The following is a 26,160-nucleotide window of genomic DNA, read 5'->3' as shown; positions in this document are numbered from 1 at the left end:
GAGGACGACGGTATGAAGATGATCTTGAAGCAGATAATACAATAAGAGAAGATTGATGTATTTACGTTAATAATTAATAAATTATGTATTACTAAAGATGAGTTTTTTCTCAGATGATTCGCTGCATGAATTTCCATTGACTGTTTTGTGTTTATCACTATACAATATAACAATTATTTTTCTCAACTGGTGGTTGGAAATAAAAAAAATGTTTCCTGTTTTGTGGAGACTTATTATTATTAGTTTTACTATACTACTAACTAGTTTGGAGATATTCGCTTGTAGAGTTAGTTAACTCTATAATCTTTGAGCGAAACAAGAGTACAACTCTGGCCAAATAAGTTGCGCCCCCAACTTCACTTTCTGGTATCCGTGCGCGAAAATGAACATCTTTTACTCTGTAGTCCGTGTTAAGAATTCGATTGTCTCGCTCCACTACAGATTTACGTTGCTATTCAGTTGGTATGCGGATGGGAAGACCACGGAAGATACCTTACTTTATGGGGCAGACTTGATTCTCACTCGAATTTTCCGCTCTGCAACTTCTGATCGAAACTGTTTCTGATAAACCTCATTTTCGAAAATTTCGAGAAAAACTTTCCAAACATTTTCAATGTTCCTAATAATTCTGATACCTGCATTTTTGACCATGTATTTTTTTACCGTTACAAGCTTATGTAGCTTATTCCGAGTAAAGTTATTTCAGACCTCTGTTACCCTGGGAAAAAGCAACCGATGGAAGTATCTAGCATATTTTTCCTACAGGCATTGACGTTTGGAAAGTATGTAATACTTTTCCAAAATCGTTCGGAAAAAAGCCCTTCTATTCAGCATCGTCTTGAGAGCCCTCGCATGCCTCCTCTAAACAGTCCACTATCATGCCATTGAGCTGTTTTCATAGCCACCCCCGTAAATGCGAGGTGTACATAGGGGTTAACCTAGCAGACACTCTATCGCTGCTGTAGGAGTCGATCTCAGAGCGCCTGTAATGCTGTAATTATGGAGGGTAGTACCTTCCATAGCTGTAATTTAGTCATAATGGTGCGGTAATGAATAAAACTGGAGAGTCTGTCTGTCATTTCCGAATCTCTGACATTATTGAGTCAATACCCAGATTGGCCCAATTTTCACTGGTTTAGGCGAAAAGTAATCTACAGAAGAGTGAAGTTAAGTCGAATGTTGTGGAGTAGAGCAGTTTAGAGAAATGAAGTGAATAAAACATAGTAAAGTGAAATAAGAAAAGTTGAGTAAAGAAATTTATTTTTTAGTGGACGCTCAATATGAGTAGCATATGGTTGTCTGCTGTCTGTTCATCTCTGCCTGATGACCCATGGTCATCTTGACATTATAATACTAAAGATCAACTTACTCTTTGATAATACTGTCCCTACAAAGAATTGATCTTTGGTCTCAAAAAAACAATAGTTCAAAGTTCAAACAGTTTGCAAATGGAGCAAATAGAACAAAATACCTAACAGCAGATGTGCAAACACATATGAATTAACACCTGCCTGTACTTTTTCAATTCCACAAATGATATGTCCTTGAAATAATTGAGTTATCCATACAAATCAACAAAATTCTATCATTTCATATATTTCAGTAGGGGGTTTTAATATAATATCACAGCTAAGTAATTCTAAGGTAAAATCATATTTTTTCAATAGTAGATCGCATGAAGCAATTTATGTACATGAAATTCATTTGTGATGGTAATGTATTCTTTTGAAAATGTTTTTCGACATATGGATAGTTAATAATTAGATTAATTTTCTAATTTCCAATAATATTGATAAAAATACAACTGAAATTCATGTACATATATCATTCATGTAGATAAGTATAAAAACTTATATTCACTCTAGTTATCGAAAAATATTGCAAATGTTACATATAAATTATAGAGGGAATTATTTACAGTGTAGATCATAAAAAACAGAGGATTAAAAGCACAAAAATCATACTGATAAAATTCAATAATCATAAAACCCATCAATTGGCAGAAGCATATAGTACCAGCATTGTTTCTTAAGATAAATTTGGAATGCTTTACTTTCAATAGTGATGTTTCCTTCATATTATCGCAAAATTTCAACATTTTTTGTATTTAATCGAAACGACATATATTTCAGCTGCATAGCTATCTGATAAAAAAATTATGACTTTTTATTTTATATTTTAAGACGCTGGAAACAATAACAATTTAATCTAGAATTGTCAACATTTGGTAAGAATCAGAAATACCCGTCTCATCACGTGCATATGTTTAAAACCTGCTCATTCACGATCAATCAATATTTAGAAAATTCTTCTACCTTCATCGGGAATTTTGTTCTCTATTTGTTATGTATTCTTGATTGTGGATATGGCTCTGGAAATTGTTCGACAAAATTCAAGTGGATAGTGATGTGAACTGATTATTTTGTTCTTTAATCTTGCTTCCGTTGTTTTTTTTTTTAAATAATTTAATTGTAAATCGCTAAGCGTTTCGTTTTTGACGAATTTTCAATAAACCAGCGATAAACTTCAAAAGGCACTAAAATCTGCAATATGACCTACGGAATCAGTTAATAGACTTCTAGTGGCATAAACAAGTTATGCCATAGATCAAAATATTTCAATACATGTGAAAAAATTCAATTACATAATTTTTAGTAAAAACCTATTTTCTATAAATTAGATACCATCGAATCTTTTTGATCTCAATCAAAAGTAGTCCATTCATTCTTAGAATTCACTTTACTAGATCCAGCACCTGTTTCAAATTCTGAAATTCTATTCTGAACACTAGAAAAACTATTAAAGTCTATACCATATTCTTGAAGTAAATCGTGATCTCTACTCGAGGTTGTAAGAGGCACACTACCATTTTGTCTCATAACACTATGGTTTTCATAGGCATACAATGGATTTGATATGCTCAGAGGAACATTGCACGTGTTCCGATGCAAAAATGAAGAATTTGCAGTTTGCTGAGGGGTTTTCAATGGATCAAAATCATCCATTTCATCTGAAGTTGAATCTAAACGGATGAGGTCTTCAGTTTCCTCGTTTTGCTGAAATTAATTGGAATTAAAATGTTTTGTGCGGAAAATTCCTTCCACACCATGGCAAAACGCATAACACCAAACCAATATAAAGATTACGAAAATATAATTCCGTATATAGGGCTTGCCAGGAGAAAGGAGATGACCTAAGAAATGCAATCGCCAAGTACGATAATATTACTACATATAATAAATATTCGAATGTTAATATGGACCACACTATGAATCAGTTCCTACTTGTTTTTGCCACTAGAGTGGGGACTGCGAACTCTTCGTCTGTGAACGATTGATATACTTCACAGATGTTTCAATACTTACCGATGAGAAAGGAGGAACTATCTTAAAATATATAAAATAACTAGGGCAAATCAAATATGGAGCGGTACAGATGAATATTGAATAATTTATCAGCTATAATAAAATTATTCTCGCAATAGGAGATTGCATTGCTTCTTTCTCATGACATTCCATACAGGGTGGGCCATCCATAACTTTCCACCCCGAATTTTGAGCTTTGAGATGGAATAACGAAAAAACGCTCAGACCGGTTAAATTTTGTTGAAAGGACAAATAAGGGTGTTCAAATGAGTTTAATATCACTACCCCTTTAGCCGCAACCCCTAACAGCTCTCATTTTTGAATAGGGAAAAGGTATCGAGCAGCACCTTGTTGGAAAGGCAATTCAATTTCCTGCATGTGTGTATTTGTTTTTTCATCGCCTTATTATTATACCGAATGACTCAGTATTCCATCAATAACTTTCACACGCCGAATTTGGATCTTTGTGAAGTAAAAAACGCTCGGACGGGTCAAAAAATGAATTCGATGTCACTACCTCTCTAGTCGATTTACGACCTATTATAATAGGTCGTAAATCGTGCGCTTTCGTTTAAATTGAAATAATTGCTGTTAGGTTAGCGGCTAGAGGGGTAAAATATCGAATTCATTTTTTGACCCGTCCGAGCGTTTTTTCCATCTCAAAGATCCAAATTCGGCGTGTGAAAGTTATTGATGGAATACTGAGTCACTCTGTATAATAATAAAGCGATGAAAAAAAAAACACTCATGCAGGAAATTGAATTGCCTTTCCAACAAGGTGCTGCTCGACCCCTTTTCCCTATTCAAAAATGGGAGCTGTTATGGGTTGCGGCTAGAGGGGTAGTGATATCAAACTCATTTAAACACCCTTATTTGTCCCCCTTTCAATAAAATTTGACCTGTCTGAGCGATTTTTCGTTATTCCATCCCAAAGCTCAAAATTCGGGGTGGAAAGTTATGGATGGCCCACCCTGTATGTTCGGAAAATAATTTTCGTAATCTGTAAGTGACCAGAGGTATCAGTATTTCAAAGTATTATACCAAAGGATTTAAAAAAAACCAAAAGAGTATTTTGCTTTTCATTGGAGCCCACAATGATTATTCAGAATTCTACTAACATCATAAATTCATCAGTTCCATTAATTTCACATTGAACAAATACTGCATATAAAGTATACACCTCGATTTCAGGGTTGTCATTTGTATTATGCACAAAAATTATTAGAAGTCAATTAAAAACCTCATTCAATCAATCAATTTTTTAACTAAATGAAGAAATAGGATTTTCAGCAGGTATCTATGAAGAATGTTATAAAACTGGAGGATTCGAAAACAAGGTGAACTCTCAGGTTACCATTGAAGCTCTATAAGAAAATAAAGTAAAATGCTTGAGTATCAATGATAAAAGGTAATTCAGACAGGTTTTAAACCAATGTTATTATTTGTAATTTGAAGTTATTCAACGGAAAAATCACAATATGTTAGTAAAATACTGAACAATTCTTATGATCTTTGAATAAAAGTACAACCAATATAGATGTTTCACATCGGAAAATGTTTACAGAGCTGAAAACTAGAGCATTGATTCAATTCACATCTCTTCTCAAGTACCTTAGTAATTTGAAAAAAGTCAATCTTCAATTTATTGCTTGGAAATTTGAAATTTCTTTCAGAGTCAAAACTCATAAAAAGTCACACATTCACAGTAGTCGTCAAACAACGACCTACCTAGCGAATTGTTATCCCCCTTTAGGACTATTAAGTCCACAAGATCATTATGATTATTATTCATGTATGCTTAAATCCTTTCAAATTTTACTTCATTTTCTTCGATACATATCGTCCCCTATCTAATATGACATAATTTTCAGCTTTGTATAAACTTTCCTATTTTTCCTATCTATTTCGATTGTGTGATGAGCGGAATACTGTTTCGTCTTTGTTTTTACCTTGCGCCTGGAAGCTCTAATAACTGGCGGTGATAACTTAACGATATCAAAAGAATCTTGATGAGCAACGTAAAATAATGGATCGCCATTTTCGTTTCGCCCTCCACCGACCACAAAAGATGACGTGCCAAAGATATCTTGGGTAGGAAGTGGCGGTGTAAAACGAGGTGGAGGTGCTGGGGGGGAGGAAAAGACATCGTCGGGGGATTGTAGCAGTAAATTTCCGGAGTCCTGGGAAGCTAAACGGGGAAGAAAAAGTGGTTGTGCGATGCGTGATGATGTGAATGCACCACTCCAATGGTCGGGACTTGTGGGTGAGGAGTTGTAGGATATTTCGTGCTTGAAGTTCTCGAGACTACGGACAGGTTTAAGCTGAAAAGCCAGATAAATATGAGAGGTTAAGACGAAATGTATGTTGTGAGAACATAATCGCAAACATAATAAACTGCTCCACATGAGTTAGGGATATTGACTTAAATTGCAAAAAAATATAGTTAAAATAAGATTTTTGTGATGAAAATTCATATTAATATGATTTCAAGTTGCAAATTAATTTTAGCCTGTAGGTCTGCAGCGTATACAGCGTGGTTAAGAAAAATCTAGTAAAATATCGAAATTTTATTCCCAGAGAATTCAAGCATTTTAAGACTATCAATAGAATGTATGGCCTCCACGGGCATCAATAACAGCTTGACATCTCCTTTGCATACTACACGCGAGGTTGTTGAACATTTCTTGAGGAATTTGGTACCATAAACGGGGCAGAAGCTCTCTCAGATCATTTAAGGATTCTGGAGTAGGTTGATGATTATCTAATCTTCTTTGGAGCATATCCCATGCATGTTCTATGCAATTCAAATCTGGTGAATGCGGAGGTATTGGTAAATGTGGAATACCAAGCTCCTCGCGCGCATTCTCAACTATGGCTGCACGGTGCGGTCTAGCGTTATCGTTTAGAAATTGAAAAGTTTCACCAATAGCAGCGTGATAATTTGGCACAACATTTTCAATGACATGCTCCCTATAGTGTAAGGCGGTCATATTCCCAGGACAAATGTGTAGATCTGTGCGCCCGTTGAAACATATCCCTGCCCATACCATAACACTACCCCCTCGGAATGGATGGACTTCTTGGACATAGCGACGATTACGGAGTATGCGTGGGATTGTCCATACCCTTATTCTTCGAGAATCTGAAAATCGTCCATATCTGGATTCATCAGTGAAAAGGACACTACTCCATCGATCGTTCCAATTGATATGTTGCCTTGCCAATTCCAGTCTTTGACGCTTATGGTCACGTGTTAATGGAACTCCTCTTAATGGATGTCTAGAACGTAGATTCACCTCTCTCAAACGTCGTCTGATGGTTTCGATGGAAACTTGGAACCATCTGCATTTTGTAGAGTATTCCTTAGCATTCTACACGTAGATGTAGGGTTTCTTCTCGCCGAAACGGTGATGAAACGATCCTGAGCAGGTGTTGTTTTTCGTCGCCCACCAAGCCATGGTCTTTCCAACACGGAACCTGTCTCCCTGAACCTATTCCAAAGTCGAGATATCACACTTTGGCTGACTTGGAGCCTTTCCGCTACAACAACCTGAGTTAGGCCACCCTGTAGCATTCCGATAGCCCTATTAGTCTCAGCGTTTGTTAATATACGTCTTGGCATTTTCAGAAAACTCGTTTCAAATCGAGGCCGTTGATAAACTGACTTTATTTCAAAATAAGAACATTCATGAAGCATATGCAAAGAACCAAACTTCAGAAAAAAGGCGACCAGATTGACGAAATGTCTCATACTGATTTTTATTGGATCGATTCAAGTTTTAAAGTTTTAAATGATTTTACAGCGATTTTCTCGAAGATTACATGCTTTTAATAACGATTGAATACGATATCCCTAACTCTTGTGGAGCAGTTTAATACATACAATAAGAGCACATTTCGAATGAAGCCTGCTTCACACAAAATCGTAGAATTGTCTGTTCACAACAACTTAGGTGGATCCGTGTGGCCACATTTAGTAGAAATGAATATACTCACTTCTGAGTACCAATAGTCAGTAGACCTTTAAGGTGATTATGACTTTTACTTTTACTATTATCGAATTTCTGGTATTTTTATGATATGTAATGGTCATAATGAAGAAAGATGTGGGAAGAATTTTGTGTTCAGAGAAGATTCATCACATCAATGTTAATTACCTCAAAATGACATTTTCCTGTAGATTTTCAACAGCCTGTATCCTTTCAACCGAGCCGTATTGTAAAAAAGGGTAAAGCGAAAAAGTCTTCACTTTGACATTTGTTAAAATATATGTAGGTATGAGTCAAAGACTCACCCTGTATATTGGAATAGTTGGAAAGGATATTTATAGATATTTCTGAGTATAATGTATAATCCAAGAGCATACCAAAATTTTTTCTGGACATAGCAGAGGTTATCTCAATTCTCATCAGTTTGAGATATCCTCATCTATTCAATAGTTGGAATTTGTCCTACTATTGCTACACATTGGCTTCAGATAATTTTAAATTATAGTAGCGAGTTAAAAATATCTGCTTAGTGCATGTTTGGATGTTTCGTTAATTGGCATTGTTTAAGAAAGATTCAATTATCCTTCAAGGAGGAGGTACGGATTGAGTAGATACACTTTCTAACTATTTGGAAAATATATTATAGGTGTAGGACGACTATTAGTTTTGAAACAAAAGAGTTCTTCAATGAAATTTGGAATTCATGTACCATTTGTAATAATTATATTTCTAAAATGAGATAACAAATATCATAAAAATATCATTTGTTGAAAGGAGACGAAATACACAACTGATTGTTAAATAAGTATATGTATTTTTTTGTTCCTTTATTCAAAGGACGGAATTTCTCGGAGGACCTGATGCATCTTTTGAACTTCCCTAAAAAAAAATCGAGGACGTTTTAAATATTACATATTTCATTGCTTATTGGTGCTAAGTACTATTGCAATATACCACTAGACTTCCTATTACTTTCTACTCGAATATTTAGATTAGAATTAGGGCAGATTGGCGATGATTAAGACAATTCAGACCCTGATCCTCAGGTCTACGGTATCTACTCAAGGTATTATATATTGTAATATACAATTACTAATTATGCTTACTTTATGAAGAGTATATACTAATTGAAGGAGTTCTTGTGTAAAGCAGGCTTCTAGCTACATGTAATATACATAGAATTTAAATCCTTCATCATGAGGGACAACTGACAGTCTGTTAGAATTATTCTTAATGAATATCATCTAGAATTCAGTAGATATCGTTGGTGCCCAATAAGGCTTCTGAATTATTTTACGTTTGAGATCTTACTGACTACTGGCCAAGTTCAATATATTTCGAAAGATTTGGAATTTTGAACTACACAATTTGCCAACTCAAAATATGCTCTCTTCTCAGTATCTAATATCAGTATGAAACAAGGTATAACTCAAAGAAGGAATGTTCTACCAACATCTATCTATAAGCAAAGATGTAAAAGAATATTCGTAACAATAATTACCGATCGGTCTACTGGTGGATTTTCAAGCCGCAGTTTCAACAAATCTTGAACTTCATTCATCAAATCTATTCTAGGGATATCCGGGCTTTCACTTCTAGAGTTGCTCCCTTCAGGTGAATGAGGTTGGGAACTTGGGCTCAAGGGACTGTATGACCTGGAAGATAATCATCAATCATATTATTATCATATTATCCTGATTCTCCGTAGGTACAGAAGTATCCCTGTGAGCTTGTACGAGTTCGGAAAACCAGTTGAGGGCTGTGTAGAGATTGTTACTGTGTCCTTACGCAACCTTAGGCACAGCACTGTTAATTTTAACCCAACAGTGAATGATGACCCGTACCCGTATCGACTATAAAATTTCTTCTCTAGCCCGGGATCGAACTCAGTACCTTGCGGTATACTGAGCTGTCACTTTAACCACAAAGCCACGGACGCTATTTTATTATCGATGATGAAAAAGATACAAGACGTACCTAGCTATCATTGAATACATTTTTGATATGCAAATATAATGTAAATTTTCAGCAAGCAATTAGGGAAGGAAAATTTTAATAATACAATCGAATAGCCACTACTAAAATATCGAATTCATGTTGACTTCAAGGAAATTCATGTTATGAATAAAGTAAAAGAATTTAACTATTGAATTTTTCCCTAGGTGGTTGTTTTGACCACTACAGGTGTTTAGCTATAACAACATCGGGCCACTTGAAGAAGCTATTGTGATACATGTGTAGAGGTAAAAACCACTCAGTGAAAATCATGTAATTCAGTTTCTTTACTCTTGAAAACCACCATGTTCACAAAAAATAAATTGTGAATGGGTCGCTTATAGGTTGAACACAATCGCCCCATATTTTATTATTTCCTGAAGGTGATGAAATATAAAAAAAATATTATTCAATAATAAATTGATATTTTAAGATGGAGACGTGATTTGAACTGAAGAAAGGGTGGTCATGCATATCACTTTCTTTTTTAGGTAATTGTGGTGAAAAGGACAGGCCATAAGCCATAAGGATGCTCCTATTATGTAGATACTAATTGCATAAGCCCCTATCTGAGAAACATCGTATCCATAAAATTCTCCATCTTCTATCGCATGTAACCCACATGAAATTGCTTTTTTTAACACTTCTTGTGTTTTGAAATAAACCAGCTTTGTTCTGGGAATATCGGGTACATGAACTTTTTCGCGGCAAATATCCTATATACTTCATATCACATTGATGCACTTTATTAATCAGGATATATATGCATGGAAAAAAGCGTATAATTTGCGAGGTTGGTGGTCATTACTTCTGTGGAAAGTGCTTTATCACGCAAAGGGTGTGGTAATAACGACGAGACAAATGCAATCATAATCAAAAATTCATTGACCCTCACGAATAATAAATTCGAAATCGGACTAATGAAACGAAAAATGTTCGTGTTAGTTTCTCAAAGTATTTGCATTTGTCTGGGTCCTAAATGGTCTATTACTGTCAAAGAAATACAGCGTTGATGCAATCAGCTTAGTTTTGGATCGTAAATTATAAATATGGTAAATAGGATGTTATGGGTGAGAATGTTCATATATTAGCAATTTAAATTAATTCGAAAGGCACCCACTTTTTATCATTGAACCTCAAATCCCTCAAGTAATTTTAAATTGAACAGAAGCAGTAGGAATTCATTTTATATCAATGTTTGTATCTGAAGGGATATTTGATGGATAATTATTTCGGCTGTTTGGTTGTTATCTCTTAGGTTTTTTTTTCAAAGCAAACGATTTTGGTAAAACGATAAGAAGGCGTTGTTAGTAAGATGTTTTCAGACATCTTAGTTGTTAGTATTTTTCTTAAAAGGGTTATCATTAGATGATAGTGTCAGTGTTTGTCTTATAAGTAATAATATTCCAATTTAATAAAAACAGGCCTATTAGATAAATGCGAGCTGCCTTTTTCTGTAATGCATTATATCTACTGACTATGGGGAAACAATAATTCAAGGCGTTCTCTACTCAGCTTTACTGAATGAGAGGAAAGAGAAGATACCGCATTGCGCAGCTACGAAGGAGAACTTTCTGTGACCAAATCAACATGTTTTTGTTTACGTTTACCCGGATCCGAACTAATATTTTTCAGCATATTTGCCACAAATTACATAATTTCCAGGCATGTCGACAACGAAATTCTTGATACTCAAGCCTTGAAACGAATGAAACACAAATATACAGGGTCTTAGGAAAACAAGCGGAAAAAATGGAAAAAATATTTTATCCTTTGATTATTCATGAAAAAGCGCTTAGTTGCGAAGATATAGGGCGAAAAGGAAGGAAGACTTACCGTAACTTAAACTTTTTGAAACAAACGCTACCTCAGTTTCTGGAGGATGTACCATTGGCTACAAGACAGGCAATGTGGTTTATGCATAATAGTGCACCAGCTCATTTTATTGTAGTTGCTGAGAGTTTTTAACAGCAACATACGGAGATCGATGTATTGGTCGAGGTGGACCTCACGTATGGCCTGCTTGATCCTCGGACTTAAACCCCCTGGATTATTTCTTATGGGGCCATCTAAAGTCAATAGTTTATACTATGCTCGTGGAAGATGTGGACGATTTAAGAGATCAGATAATTGGTGGCTGTAAAACGATCCTGGTGTTTTTGAAAGAGTTCATAAGAAGTCTATAAGAAAATTGGAAGGTTGCATCTGAACTGGAAGTAGCCAGTTTCAACAATTATTGTAGTTTTAGGAATGTTACATATAAGGGGTATTCGGGTTCGGCTTTCTGACAGTCCGAGAATTGTTCTGGGACTGCGCAAAACTGTTGCGCCCTAGTATTAAATCCTCTGCGCAGTTCTAGAACCATTCTCGGACCGTCCGAAAGCCGAACCCGAATACAGCTATAATTTTTAGTAATAAATTGTTATTTGTTGAAAATTTGTTTCGTTCCATATCTTCGCAACAAAGCGCTTCTTCAAAAATGATCAAATGATAAAATATCCTTAAAATGGTCCAAGGAATTACCTTTTGAATTTTTGCCGCATGTTTACCTAACACCCTGTATAATGAACATTCAAATAATGGGGTAAACGTAAACAGAAATGGAGTAGACGTACAGAAGATGTAAACATAAAGATAGAGATGTTGCACACACTTTTTCTTGTCGTTTACACCTTCCTCTACCTCAACCAACCTCCCCTTGACGTTTGGCGCTAAAAACAAATCAGCAATTTTCTGTGCCGCACTTTTTTATGCAGTATAATCAATGAAACACTTGGTACTCACCTTTCAAAAGGAGAACTCCTGAAGGGTAGAGATGTATCTTTTCTATAAGTTGCTGTAGGGACGCTCAAACCGGCGATTCTTCGCTTACTAGACGTCGGAGAACTAGGCGCTGATCTTGGCTTATTACTTTTAGATCCAGAGTCATTAGCTCCATTTTGCAACGGATGCGGGGCACCTTCACCTTCTTTTAATAGGAATCGAAGACCTTTGTAGGCATTTTTTACACCTTTTCCTCCTCCCTTTACCTGAGAAATTTGCAGCGTCAGAAAAAATGAGCACAGGCAAAAAAGCACATCAAACAAATGCAGAAAATGAAGCGACATCAACATGCATAGATAGTTCGTTAACTCAATAAGCTGCATTATTTGTACTCGAACGTTGCCACCTTCATGGAAGTGATTTTTTAAACTCTTGCAACACAACCATTTATACTGTCGTCGCAACAATTGAATTGCATTCCATAAAAAATGATAAAAAAACACAGGCTCAAGAAAGACACAAGTAGAAATTGAGAACAATGCGATTCATTCAAAAAGTGCAAATACAAAAAACAAAGAAATTTGTTCAAGCTGAATATCACACTGAGAGAGAGAGAAACAGATGAGAAAGATAAATTTTCGAGAAAACAGCACAAGCATTTCAGAACGTTAAAGAATGAAAACGGCATTTAAGCAAGTAAAAGCACTAACACCCCACAGCAACACACGCAAGCAAAATAACGAACTCACTGTTTTAACAGCCGATTTGACCGCCGGGTTTGCCTGTAAAAATGTTAGTTAATATGCAGTGAATTTTCCAGAACAGTTGAAAAACTTCTGAATTTAAAGATTATGCTCTACATCGAAAAATTGATATAGTCATGTTTAAATTTCTTCAGAAACAACAATTTACCTTATCCTTGACACTTTTGAAAAACTCTTTTCCCTCAGATTTCATAGCGGTCGTCCATTCTTTGTACTGCTGTTTCAATTTTGAATTGGACTTTTCCGAGAATTTGAATGTTTCCACTTCGAATTCATCAGAAAAACCTAAGCCATTGTTCAACATAGTCAGTCTCTCCTCTATAAACTGAAAGGTAGAACGATTTTGAAATTAAAACGAATCATGCAATCAAGAGGATCAGTTTGATTGAGGTTTAATTTCAGTTGATCCCACTTTATCAACTGAATGAATGAAAAGGCGTGAATAAACAAACTCAGTAAACATTGATAAAAAAAGTATTTGGAGCCATATCGATACAATTCATTTGAATAATTTGAGAAAAATATACATGATTTTCTTGATTAACTCTCTTGTTTAAAGTCTGTGCAGTAAGGTGCAAAGTGAATAAAGAGTATAAAGAATACAATTATTACTAAAAAAACTGAATGGGGTATTTTCCTAAAACTCAAAAAAAGAATTAAAAATTATTTTTGGAAACCATTTTCCATTGGTTAGTCACCACATAAAAGGTTCCACTCAAAATTCAGTAGGAAAAAAAATATAGCCTTTGAAAAAAAATATGTGAGAGCTTGTGACGTAGAATGCCTTTACTAGAGTCTAGTAATTTTTGTGAATTCGACAACATCGGAACTGATCAAGAGGATATTATATAGAACTTGGAACATAAATGCATTTATGTATTTATGTTCCAAGATACAGAATTATATCTTCCTGAAACCGATGACAGTTTCTGACATTGTTTTAAACGTTCTTGTCAGATTGTTATAACTTGTGGAAATGGAGTCGAATTTTTCAAAAGCAAGCAGTGAAAATTTACCACCTGTAAACTTTTTCATATTGATGACTCTAGGAACCTATAAAATATATCAGCAATGCCTTCTTTCATCAACAATAACAGCCCAAGGAAGATCGAATATTAACTGACAATAAACAACCATAGACTCAATAATATATTATCAAGTCTATGGAGATCAGAAAACATTGATGAGAGTCATTGACATATATCTATTATACCAATATTGATAACACGCGTTCTAGACTACGACAAAAAATGAAGCCAAATCGTTGGGAGGAATCCACTTGTACGCATGCGCGAATTAGAAGTTCGAAAATGACAATCAAGATATTGGTTAGTTTGTTTTCATATTTGTCGTTGAATGAATTCGAATGATGATTTATTTCAAATTCTTATACAAATTTTGAGAAGAATTTTATATGAGGTGAAAGTTAATGAATATTAAATTCATCGACAAATCGTTTTTTTCAACTTTCAGATGAAACAACGAAAAGAGATCAAACCAAATAAGTGCATAAAAACTATTCACCCAATATTATTATGAATTGTGAAATAATAAGTGCCGAATAGGAATGGTATTATCCATACTCAGTAAATTCAAGAGTGACATAATAACAAGTTCGTTTCATATTACTGTTTCATACCAGTTTCAATATTGCGTGTACGTGTTAACATCATACTTATCTCACCTCCTGAATTTCCCTCTTGTAAATCTACTCAATATAATAGATATATGGTCATTGATGGCAATACACAACCATAGACGCAATAATATATGGAGATCAGAAAATTTGATGAGAAACATTGATGAGTGTTCCAACGATGCCGGATTGTAAAAGTGACGTAGAATGTTTCTGGGAGAATGCCTCCGCGATGTGAATTTCCGTAATTAAAAACAGGCTAAATACAACTGTTAAAATAGAAAAAAAATACTTTTCCATATATTTGAGATATGAGGATTTCGTTGATATATATTTTGAAATTTAGGAAAATACCCCATTCTATGATTTTCAACAAGATGGGTTTTCTGCCACTACATGTGTTTAGCTATTACAGTTGCTTCTTCAGATGTGTGGAGGTACATATTTTATTTATCCAGAACAGATTCAATATTTAGACATTATCGCTCACCTGTCTGAATATCTGCAGATTGAGCATTTCCTTAATAAATGGCTTCATAGAAGCCGATCTAGTTCCTACAAAAACTTCCTCATCGAAAGAGACACTTTTTCCTGGTTGCATTCTGAGGGCGTCTCTATATCCACCAATCAAGTGAACCAAGGCCCTCAAGAAGGCACGAGACACTGCATCTCCCAATAAAGCTGACTTATTTTTAAGTTGGCGTTTTAAGGGACCCACCTGAAAAGTTTGTCTTGAAAAATAATTAAAAAAAAACACATTTAGAAGAAATGATATACCATCAAGCATAAAAAAAGTTATACTGTATTCCGAACTTGAGTAGATTGTGTTAATTTCAGTATCACCTTACTAACGAATGGTTAATAATTCGTCTGAACTACTACTTTGGACCCAAAAAGCTTTAACTCGATACAAAAGTCCTAATGAAAGGAAAATTATCTGTAAGTACTTACGACTTCTTGGGGTATACTACTCAGGTCATCGAATGGACTTTCAATACTGTTGGTATCTGCATCTAATATCACAACATCGCCGATCTCAGAACGGTTTACCTTCTGAAAAATTCATTGCTGAAATTAATACAGTTAGTTTTGAGAAATATATTATGAACAGCTTCATTATTGCTTCAAATGGTCAGGGGCTAATCGATTTCAAGTATATATTATGCACCTACATGGTTTTCTACATTTGTTTTCTTCAACGAGTTGAATAACTAGAATTTCAAATGGCAATCAGTAGCAAGTGAAACAATAAATGAAAAATTTTTTGGCGACTATTCTTGATCAAATTCCACTAAAATTCGGAATGAGTGTACGCCAAAAATATCATCAAGAATGTCTTTTGCCTGATACTAGATGAAGTCTCAATAGGGTTGTTCAACACAAACTCCTGAAGAAAAAATATTTTTTTATACTTATTGAGTTCATATTAGGCGAATATTAAGTTAATCTTGCCGGATTCCATTTTTAAATGATTTCAAACCGTTATGCAGAACGTTTCATATTATTTGAAAATGACAGCACATATTCAAAAGAAAATTCGAAATTTCTTTATTTTCCATGTAGTAGTGCTGTTCTTCTACGTCCATTATGGACCATTATGGAGTCATTGAAAGCATCATGATTCCATATATCATCATATCGTCTTAATTCATCGTTACACTACCCAGGAAAAGTGTTCACCAAATTAATTCAGATACGTAACATCAATTTATACAAAAATCAACAAATGTTAATAGAAAATTTCACTTTCATTAGTTAACTTTTTCTCTATAAGTATGGATTGTTTTGAAGATCATTATACTTTGTAAGCCATCAGGAGATCAGCTCTAATATCTTACCTTCATGACCTCTTCTGGGACTCCAACCAAAAATGGCATAGGTGCAGAGAGGTACTCGATCAAAGAAAGCGGAAGCACAGGAATAAAAATGTGTTGCCAGTGCATTGGATAAATTAGATCGTTTGCTGATTGAACGCAAGCGCTCAATCTCTTCAGTCTTTTGGATCGGATGATAATCCTCCTTTCAAACAACATTGAAGCAAATATTTGCATCATGTTGGTACAATCTACGGCATTATAATATTCCGTGAGATTACTCTGGAAAAAAAAAATAAAGCCAATAATATTCATTTCATCTAAAGCAACTAAATTAATCGTATTAAATGTAAATATAAACGGTTAGTTGATAGGCGAATCACAGCCCTCTTAAACACACTGTGTTAAGAGGTCTGTGGGCGAATTCAGCTAAGTTTCCTAAATTGAACGAAGCTTAAGTTACATCAAATTGCAAGACAATGTACCACCACAAATCAATTTTCCTCCGAGCGAATGTTGCCTGATTGTGGTGGTGACAGCTATCGAAAAGAATAATACACTGCGCAAAAAAATTAACGCACATTATGGAAATCTCAAATTTATTCTACAACTGAAGGTGTTCTCAATGATAATTATTTTTATCAGAATTATGCATGCATATGTTATCCACTTTCAACGGTTTTCTTCAATACAGATGTTTTTTCCCAGCAGGAATAAAAAAAGATGATATTATCAGATTTTGAATGTATTGGCTCCATTCTAAAATCAGTTGTTCTCGATCAATTCTAGTGATCAATAGTTTTTCTATTGATTCTATTTGATTTTCTACACTCGATCGCTATGCAACACGAAACACGCAATTTGACCCAAGAGGAATGTGCCCAAGCGGTAGTTTTGCGAGAAGAAGGGTGGACATACACAAGAATTGCAGAAAGGTTTGGAGTTTCCCATACAAGTGTGTCCAGAATGTTGCAGCGATTCAGGGAGACAGGTATGAATGTCCGAAGACCAGGACAGGGTAGACCACGGGTAACAACTGCCATTAAAGAACGTTACTTGAGAGTTTCTTCGTTGAGACAACGGTTTGCAACCGCTCGCCTCCTTCAAATTTAGCTTGAGCAAACTCATGAGGTGCAAATTAGCACTCAGACAATAAGAAATCGCCTCAGAGAATATGATTTAAGGTTTCGTGTCGCGGCCCAGCTCTTACCCCAGCCCATCGAAGGGCGCGTTTGGATTTTGCGAGAGAGCATATCCATTGGGAAGAGGCCGATTGGGAAAGAGTTCTCTTCACAGATGAGTCTAGATTCTGCCTCTACCATTGTGATCGACGTTCCCTTGTATACAGACGTCCACATGAAAGATATTTTCAGAATGTGCGTTAATTTTTTTGCGCAGTGTATTTTATATGGAATAATAAATAATTATCAATAAACTCACATTTTCTGGGATGCTGGGCAACTGGAACGGTTTCGGAACGTCCACCGAAAAGATCTGCAAAATAAAAGTTATACGTATGGAAAAACCTATCTTCTATTTCCTTACACTCTGCTCTTTATTGAATGATACGGAAAATTGCTTTCCTGGTTCGGCTATTTTGGCTTCATACACTGAGGTTAAGAACTCCCTTAAATCTTCTGCCCTTGTGCTGTGCATGAGTGATGCTGTAGTGTCCAAAAATCTGGAAAGATTAATGTTAGTGCCTTCTTTGAATGAACAGATCTAACTGTTCGAATTTTACTCGAATATAAACTGATTTCCTCAGATAATTTCAATGTTTTCAAATATTAATTAAAAAAAATTATTCGCGAGTATACTCAGACTGAAAAGACCTCCTTATAGTACTACTTTATTATACCTAGTAGTATAGTAGTATCATATAGCAAATGCATTAAAATGAGAATTATAACAAAACAAAATTAGAAAGCCCTATTGGCTGTTGGCCATCACGTTATCCCATCTGCCAATAGGGCTTGCTAATTTTATTTAATTTCTTATTTTTTCGCTATATAACCTCATCTTGTTGGAAAAGCGCACTAGAGGGGGTCCGGAAGTAGAGTATAACATGTCAATATGAGATACCTCTACTTTACAAATTCAAAGTTGGTGGCTCATATTGCCACTTATGAGAATTAAAGGTCATCACACACCAAAATTCAATATCGGTGGGTAGGGTAGGAAAGGAATTCTCAAATAAGTGTTTCCAAATAGTGTGGAAATCTTTTGTTATGTTCGAGCCATTTGTCAAGTTCAACGTAACCTTTTGGTTAGACCGAAGATACTTTTTGGTTGGACCATCTTTTTTCAAAAGGTGGAAACTTATAGTGAAATAGGAAATGGAACACCCAGTATTAATGAATTTATTACAACTATTTTTTGTATGCATATCTCTTAGGGTTGGATAAATAATCGATCAACATTTGAGAAAAGTTCAACCCCAGAAAAAAAGCATTAATTAATTATACAGGGTGGTCCAGATCGTAACCAAGAAATTTTAACCAGGTATTCTACATCAAAAATAAGCCCTAGTTTGTCATATAAACATATGTCGAGAAATTTTTCCTCTCCGAGATACGGGGTGTTTAGATGATAGAAAAAAAAATGTTTTTTATCAATAACTTTCACACTGCTTGAAATATTTTTATGAAATTTGAGGCATAGGTTTTGAGCGTCAAGGAGCACTTTTTGCATAATATCATTTCTTTTTTATTTTACCAGTGGCGTCCGTACTGCAGCGAGACTGAATATTTTCAGATCAAAAAATGATACGCCACTGGTTTTTCCGACAATAAAAATTACTATTTAAATCCTTTTTTAACTTGGAGAAAATTCGGTCTCCTGACTTTTTGCTGTACGAGGCCGTTTCCCGTTAAAAAAATAAAACACATTCTCATGCATGAAGAAATCGCCAAAGTTCCATCAATTCCAAACGTTCTCCACCGTGGAAAAATGCTATGTTGCTCTGATGAGGCCAAATGAGGCCGAAACCATGGTCAGCATCTGCTTTTCTTCGGTGGAGCGTACTCCATTTGGGGCCTTGACGATGGCAAATTGGCTAGTTCAATTCAGATCGTAACACTTGTTGATATTCATATCGTCGGGTGGTATGCATCTGAATTTATCCTTCTTAAAAAAATAATATATTTCCTTTTGTGATGGCACAAATTCAACGCTGAGAGTCAATGAACGTTTGAAATTCGTAGGGCCTTTAAGTGAAATTACCGAGACTGCACGGGCGATACAGTATCGGTCAATAGCCGGCTCGGAGGTTCCGTAGATGGAAGCGAGGAACGCTCTGCATCCGGTACGTGTTACGTATGAATTCGTTCCATTCATTACCACGAAGGTTAATTCGATAATGCGTCTATTTCAATACACATAATATCTGATGCAGAACATAGACCAGTTGAAATTAATTCGTGAAGATCTAATTTAAAACCACAAGCTCGAATGAATAATAATAAAATAATGTCATCTGTTATCACGAGAGACCGGATTATACAGGGTGATTCACCGCTATGGCCTATTAGACGTTTATGGAATACTATTCACAATTTTGTGCTGTAATTTGCATGTTGGGGTTTTCGACAATGAACTTTCTCCCGAAAATATTCTCAGACCTCTGCAACTTCCGGTTATAACTACTACTTTCTTATTTCAAATAGCACCCCTACGTTTTCAAAGTTTTATTTTATTACATGCCTGATACCGAAGGGTCACATTTCACATGTTTCTTCAATTAATTTGATGGTCATCACAAATATTACATAATACAGGGTGTTGTGAGTCTTCAGTATCAGGCGATTTGGTGTAATAAACTATTTAACATTGAAAAACGTAGTTTTAGAATACACCAAACGAATTTCACATTTTTCTTCAAGCTACAGGTCATCACAAATATTACATAATACAGGGTGTTGTGACCCATCAGCAGTAGGCGGTCTAGTGTAATAAATATTTTATTTTGAAAAAGTAGGTTTTCGAATACACGAATGATGTTCCGGCGGATATTTCATATTTTTCTTCAACCAAATGATTGGTGATGACAAGTATTAAATAATACAGGGTGTAATAACTCTCCAGCAGCAACAGGCGATCTGGTTTAATAAAATATTATATTATACACTGCGCAAAAAAATTAACGCACATTATGGAAATCTCAAATTTATTCTACAACTGAAGGTGTTCTCAATGATAATTATTTTTATCAGAATTATGCATGCATATGTTATTCACTTTCAACGGTTTTCTTCAAAACAGATGTTTTTTCCCAGCAGGAATGAAAAAACATGATATTATCAGATTTTGAATGTATTGGCTCCATTCTTAAATCAGTTGTTCTCGATCAATTCTAGTGATCAACAGTTTTTCTTTCGTTTGATTTTCTACACTCGAGCGCTATGCAACGCGAAACACGCAATTTGACCCAAGAGGAATGTGCCCAAGCGGTAGTTTTGCGAGAAGAAGGGTGGACATACACAAGAATTGCAGAAAGGTTTGGAGTTTCCCATACAAGTGTGTCCAGAATATTGCAGCGATTCAGGGAGACAGGTATGAATGTCCGAAGACCAGGACAGGGTAGACCACGGGTAACAACTGCCATTCAAGAACGTTACTTGAGAGTTTCTTCGTTGAGACAACGGTTCGCAACCGCTCGCCTCCTTCAAATTCAGCTTGAGCAAACTCATGAGGTGCAAATTAGCACTCAGACAATAAGAAATCGCCTCAGAGAATATGATTTAAGGCCTCGTGTCGCGGCAAGAGGCCCAGCTCTTACCCCAGCCCATCGAAGGGCGCGTTTGGATCTTGCGAGATAGCATATCCATTGGGAAGAGGCCGATTGGGAAAGAGTTCTCTTCACAGATGAGTCTAGATTCTGTCTCTACCATTGCGATCGACGTTCCCTTGTATACAGACGTCCACATGAAAGATATGCTCAGTGCAATTTCCTGAATACTACTGGTTTCGGGGGAGGATCGATTATGGTATGGGGTGGAATATCTTTGACTGCTCGCACAGACCTAGTGGTCGTTGATAATGGAGCTATGAATGCTGATAAGTATATAAGGAACATTCTTGAAGAGCATGTAGTGCCATTTGCCCCATACATTGGTGAAAATTTCATTTTTATGGACGATAATGCCAATAAGTCTCTCGAATGGAATGGCCAGCAAGAAGTCTAGATCTCAATCCGATTGAGCAGGTTTGGGACAACCTGGGCTGAGAAGTTCAGAAAATCATCCAGCTACTCTGAATGACTTAGGAATCCAACTCGGAGAAATCTGGGAAGGATTAGATCAGAACATTTTAAGATCACTCATTTTGAGTATGAACCATCGTTGCCGAGCTGTAATTAACGCAAGGGGTGGAAATACCAAGTATTAAATCACTTATCAGCATTTCAGTATTTTGAAAATTGTTCATTTCTCTTCTTTCACATAAGATTCGGTGAAATCCTGAATTTTTCTTCGATTTAAGATGTCTTGTTTCGTTCAAAACCTTCCCGAGAGAACATAAAAAATAAGTTATAAAGTCGATGTAGAGTTAACTTTCATTAAAATTGAGATTTTCAGAATGTGCGTAAATTATTTTGCGCAGTGTATTATACATATTATAATACACCAAAATGATATATGTTTCCGTTAAGATTTTCTATTTTTTTTTTAAATTGAATCGATGGTCATCACAAATATAATACAGGGTGTTATATAATAAAACAGTTAACTGCGATAATAGTAGACTCTTGGAATACGTCCTCAGTATATTCAATACCGAAGATTCGACGTCTTTAAAAAGATCAAAGTTGAGATTTGAATTCAAAAGTTACAAGTGGGTGGTAGAGCTTTGAATAGAACCAACACCAAACAGGCATGAATCGGGAATGGCAAGTGAAATCAAATTCATACCTGGTGTAATAAGAATGTAAGAAATTGCAGTAAACTTCCGGTTTCGGTGATTTGGCTGGTGTAAGTTAAAGTCACTCATGATTTCTTCGAATCACACATACAGAATTCAGATGAATATCTAAACAATTGTTATGTTTATTTATATTTGTTATGTTGAACTTTATGAAGTGAACAAATGCTTCGATTCGCGAAAATTATATTTATGGTTTGTTCTAGAATTATGTAAAATGAATTGAGAACGGTTTTTTGCAATCTCGAGCATGTGGGATAGACTTGGGCTCTTTCAAATTTAATAACGAACTTGATTATTAATTTTGAAAGTGGCCTAAATGAAAACACGTGTTATTTACATAATATTTGCCATTATTTTAATAGAAACTATAAATTCAACACCTTTATATAAGCTAAAGCAGTAAGACTCATTAGTATCCTGTACGTACATTTTCAATTGCATTGAAACACAAACTCGAAATAACTCGATGTAAGTATAAAAGTGGACTCTGGCCACTTTCAAAATAAACGGCTCATTTGTTTTTTTCAATGTAGTAGTAGTGAATATTTCATCGGGTGAATCCATATGGGTTTAGTTGCGTATTTATAATAAGTCGGCGGCAAGCACCTTGAACGAATTTTTACTCAACTGAGATGACCAAGAAAAATTTTGAATTGATGTGGCCGATACTAGATGAAAATCCATAATCAACAAAAAACTGAATAACATGATTTTCTTCATTGCCTTCACTTATTGTTTTCGAAAGAAAAAAAATTTCAACTCTACGTACATAAAAGTAATACGTATGCACCTTTTTAATAATGGATGAATTTTTTGACACTTCTTCATAGAAATTCACACAATAACATTCCTTACATAAAAAACAGTCAAGTATATTATAGAGCATATCTGGGATACTAGAAAAAAGTCTGCATGATTTGTATTGACCATCACCAGAGCAGAAACTTGTCAACATGGACATTCACATAAAATCCAGTCGATTCAAACTTCCGAATGATGCATAACGATTCACGGTTGAGATTCGTCGCTTGAAAACATTTTCATTTTTAATGCGTTTTTATTTCACCTCTGGAATGTGGACGCATCGGTACGAAGGGTAATTACTTTGAGATCACGAAAAAAAGCGGATTGTTCGGCAACAATACGCTTGGCAACAATAGGATAAAATGAGCAGTTAGCTTATGCTAGTTCGAAATTAGACTTTGCTGAACTTGGCATGAAGTCTCGGTTGGAAAAAATAGGAGTTCTATTCTCGTTTATAAAAACACGTATATGAATTCTGTATTGCAATTTTTTCGAAGAATGTAATGTATATTTGAAAAAAACTTTCAAGAGAATCATCCTTCGAAGAAATTTCACATAAGTTCCACCAATATATTCAGAAATTATCAATTTGTGGCGATTTTAACATCTCAGTGGAGGAGACTACCTTCTATTGATCTAGATAACATTTGCGTGCGAAAAGGGTGTCAATATGTAGATAACTTTATCAATTATTATGAAAGGTCAATTAAATGAATACCACCGAATTTAATATTTTGCCTGTATTTAGTTCTCTTTTCCGTTATTACTTTTTGTTGTCCATCAGATGAATTCTATTTTCTATTGACATTCAGAATTTGTGATTAAAATTAATACCATTTTTATTTTAGTTGAAAGACTGAAAGTGGAATAAAACTTTAGTTCTCCAATGATTTGAAATTTTTGAAGTATTTAGGATAGTGGACTGAACATTCACACTCATTGTTAAAAGGGAAATCATATTCAGGAAACATTAAAATTTGAGAATTACAAAAACTGAATTGCAGCGAAATTAAATATACTTCTGTTTTATCTACTAAGAGTGCACATTCTTATTTTCGTTGAATTAATCATTGGCGTTGGGTTTTTGACATTAAAAAATTGTGATTAGTAATTAATAATAACGAAATTCGTGGCGTGAAATACGACCGCCTAGTTGAAAGTTGCGGCTCGTTTTGTACTTGTATATTTCATTACCTCATCAATCAAACTGAAAAGGCGCGTGTTCCTATCTCATTATTAGGGAGTTACTTCAGTATAGATCAAATTATTATCTTGCATTTATCGCACGTCAATTCAATGCAATATTAGGTAATCAATAAATAAATAGAGGTTCTGAATTATATTGGAAAAAAGTGATATCTCTTCTAGGAAAAAAATTATTTAATTTGCTCTCTAGTAGGAAAACTTCTAAGAAATTTGTTCCCTTTAAAGCTCATCTATTGACCATTAGCGTTTGTAATAATTGTACTCTTTCCAGCTCTGAATATTTGTACAGATAACTGAACAAATATTCATTCACCCATTGCTAATGAGCACTTGAGCAGATTAAATCTATATTGGTACAGCCTCACAAGGAATTTCTCTAGTAGCATTCACAAAAGACATAAGTTATGATTTATTTCATAACACTGTATTATCTAATAGAACAAAGTCATCTGAAGACCATGCAATACTTTGTTAATATTGAAAGAGTTCAAGTTTCAATCTGCTATATCAAATATGAATGTGAAAAATCTTTTCAAGCACTTACTTGTAAAATGCATGATGCCAGGGTAGATAGCTTAGTACAACTATAGCTGTCTGTGAGTTTGGATCATGTCTGCAAAATCCAAATGTCCATTTTGACTCGTTATTTGTGAGTACAAAGGAATAGTGCTGGATAACAGTGCTAAAAAAAGAAATAATAATTTTGCATAGTAATTCCACCCAAAAAATTTATATGATTAGGTGAAATTTCCAATACATAAATAAGCTTTATGAATGGAGTTAAAACCAGCAAGTTCAAGGAACTGCAAAAGAGGTTTACAATTACTGTAAAATTCAACTTACTTTTCCACTTTATAAGGATATGCAAATTTAGGTACAGATTTAAGAACTCCTTCGTCCTTGTACTTATCAGGAAACTGTTGGATGATCCATGCATCATTGTCACCTTGAGGAGGGACAACTTCGCAGAAGCATTCAAAAAAATGTGTTACATTGGTTCTGGAAATGAAAAATTCTAATTAACAATAAAACCATACTAGTTTTACACAATACAGGAGATAATTTCTATAAGCTGCTTCATTTACATTTTTGTTATGGTGCATAAATGTTTTCGATTTATTAATTGAATTTCTTCTACTTAAATTATTATTAATGAAGTTTCGGACTGATATTATTAAATTACGTTAAATTATTAATAATACTCCAATATTCATGATTTATTCATATTACCAATAATTTGTCAACTACCATCTGTTAAACATTTCAATCCCTAACTATAATTATTATAACTGAATCAAAAACAGAATGTAGAAAAAACATGTAAGTAAATTTAATATTACTCATAATCCAAATATTGATGATATGATTTCTGGGCGAATCAAATACTTTGTAATACATTATATATTCTTCCCTGCAGAGAAAGTTTATGACTAGTAAATGAACATTACCTGATTCTTGATCCCATAATGAATGATTTCTAATTTCTTTCCATTAAATTAATTATTCCATGTTGAATAAATATCATAGCACATATTATCACGAATTTAGAATTTCGTAGCACATTTCACACCGATTTCTGAACGAACAAACAACTCTCATTATTTTGAGAACAAAACTGACAAATGTTTTGACAAGTTGAAAAGTTAAATTAGAGGTTAGGTAAAGTTTGAAGTTTCTAAAAAAAAATGTGTTCCATAACATAGACAAACAAGTTTTCATAATTCGAACCTTCTGGTCATACAGACCGTATTCGATATTATATAAAAAATGTATCTCTTTTTATGCAAATGAATAGTATCGGAGTTAAAATTACAGAGGAATCTTGAAATATATTTACTGAATTAAGATTACTTTAGAAGAATGATGAAATAATTGAAGAAAAACTATTCTCAGTGATAAGATAAG

The 26,160-nt window shown here is 34.7% G+C and overlaps 1 protein-coding gene across 1 annotated transcript; it reads right to left on the bottom strand.

Annotated features, from left to right (window-relative positions):
• Nucleotides 1–1,243: 1,243 nt before the first annotated feature.
• On the bottom strand, nt 1,244–25,890 carry LOC123315012 (DENN domain-containing protein 1B). The gene is made up of 14 exons (XM_044900539.1): nt 25,704–25,890; nt 25,099–25,254; nt 24,800–24,937; nt 17,872–18,007; nt 17,767–17,820; nt 16,351–16,608; nt 15,464–15,565; nt 15,003–15,230; nt 13,025–13,201; nt 12,862–12,894; nt 12,134–12,378; nt 8,856–9,009; nt 5,315–5,686; nt 1,244–3,056 (listed from the first exon to the last, which is right to left on the bottom strand). The coding sequence occupies exons 1-14, from the start codon at nt 25,718–25,720 to the stop codon at nt 2,703–2,705; spliced, it is 2,424 nt and encodes an 807-aa protein (XP_044756474.1). The 5' UTR covers nt 25,721–25,890; the 3' UTR covers nt 1,244–2,702.
• Nucleotides 25,891–26,160: the final 270 nt, after the last annotated feature.

This window comes from Coccinella septempunctata, chromosome 1 (genome assembly GCF_907165205.1).
Source record: "Coccinella septempunctata chromosome 1, icCocSept1.1, whole genome shotgun sequence".
Taxonomy (NCBI): domain Eukaryota; kingdom Metazoa; phylum Arthropoda; class Insecta; order Coleoptera; family Coccinellidae; genus Coccinella; species Coccinella septempunctata.
The sequence above is the reverse complement of the archived record's forward strand: the minus strand, read 5'-3'. Positions and strand labels throughout refer to the sequence as shown.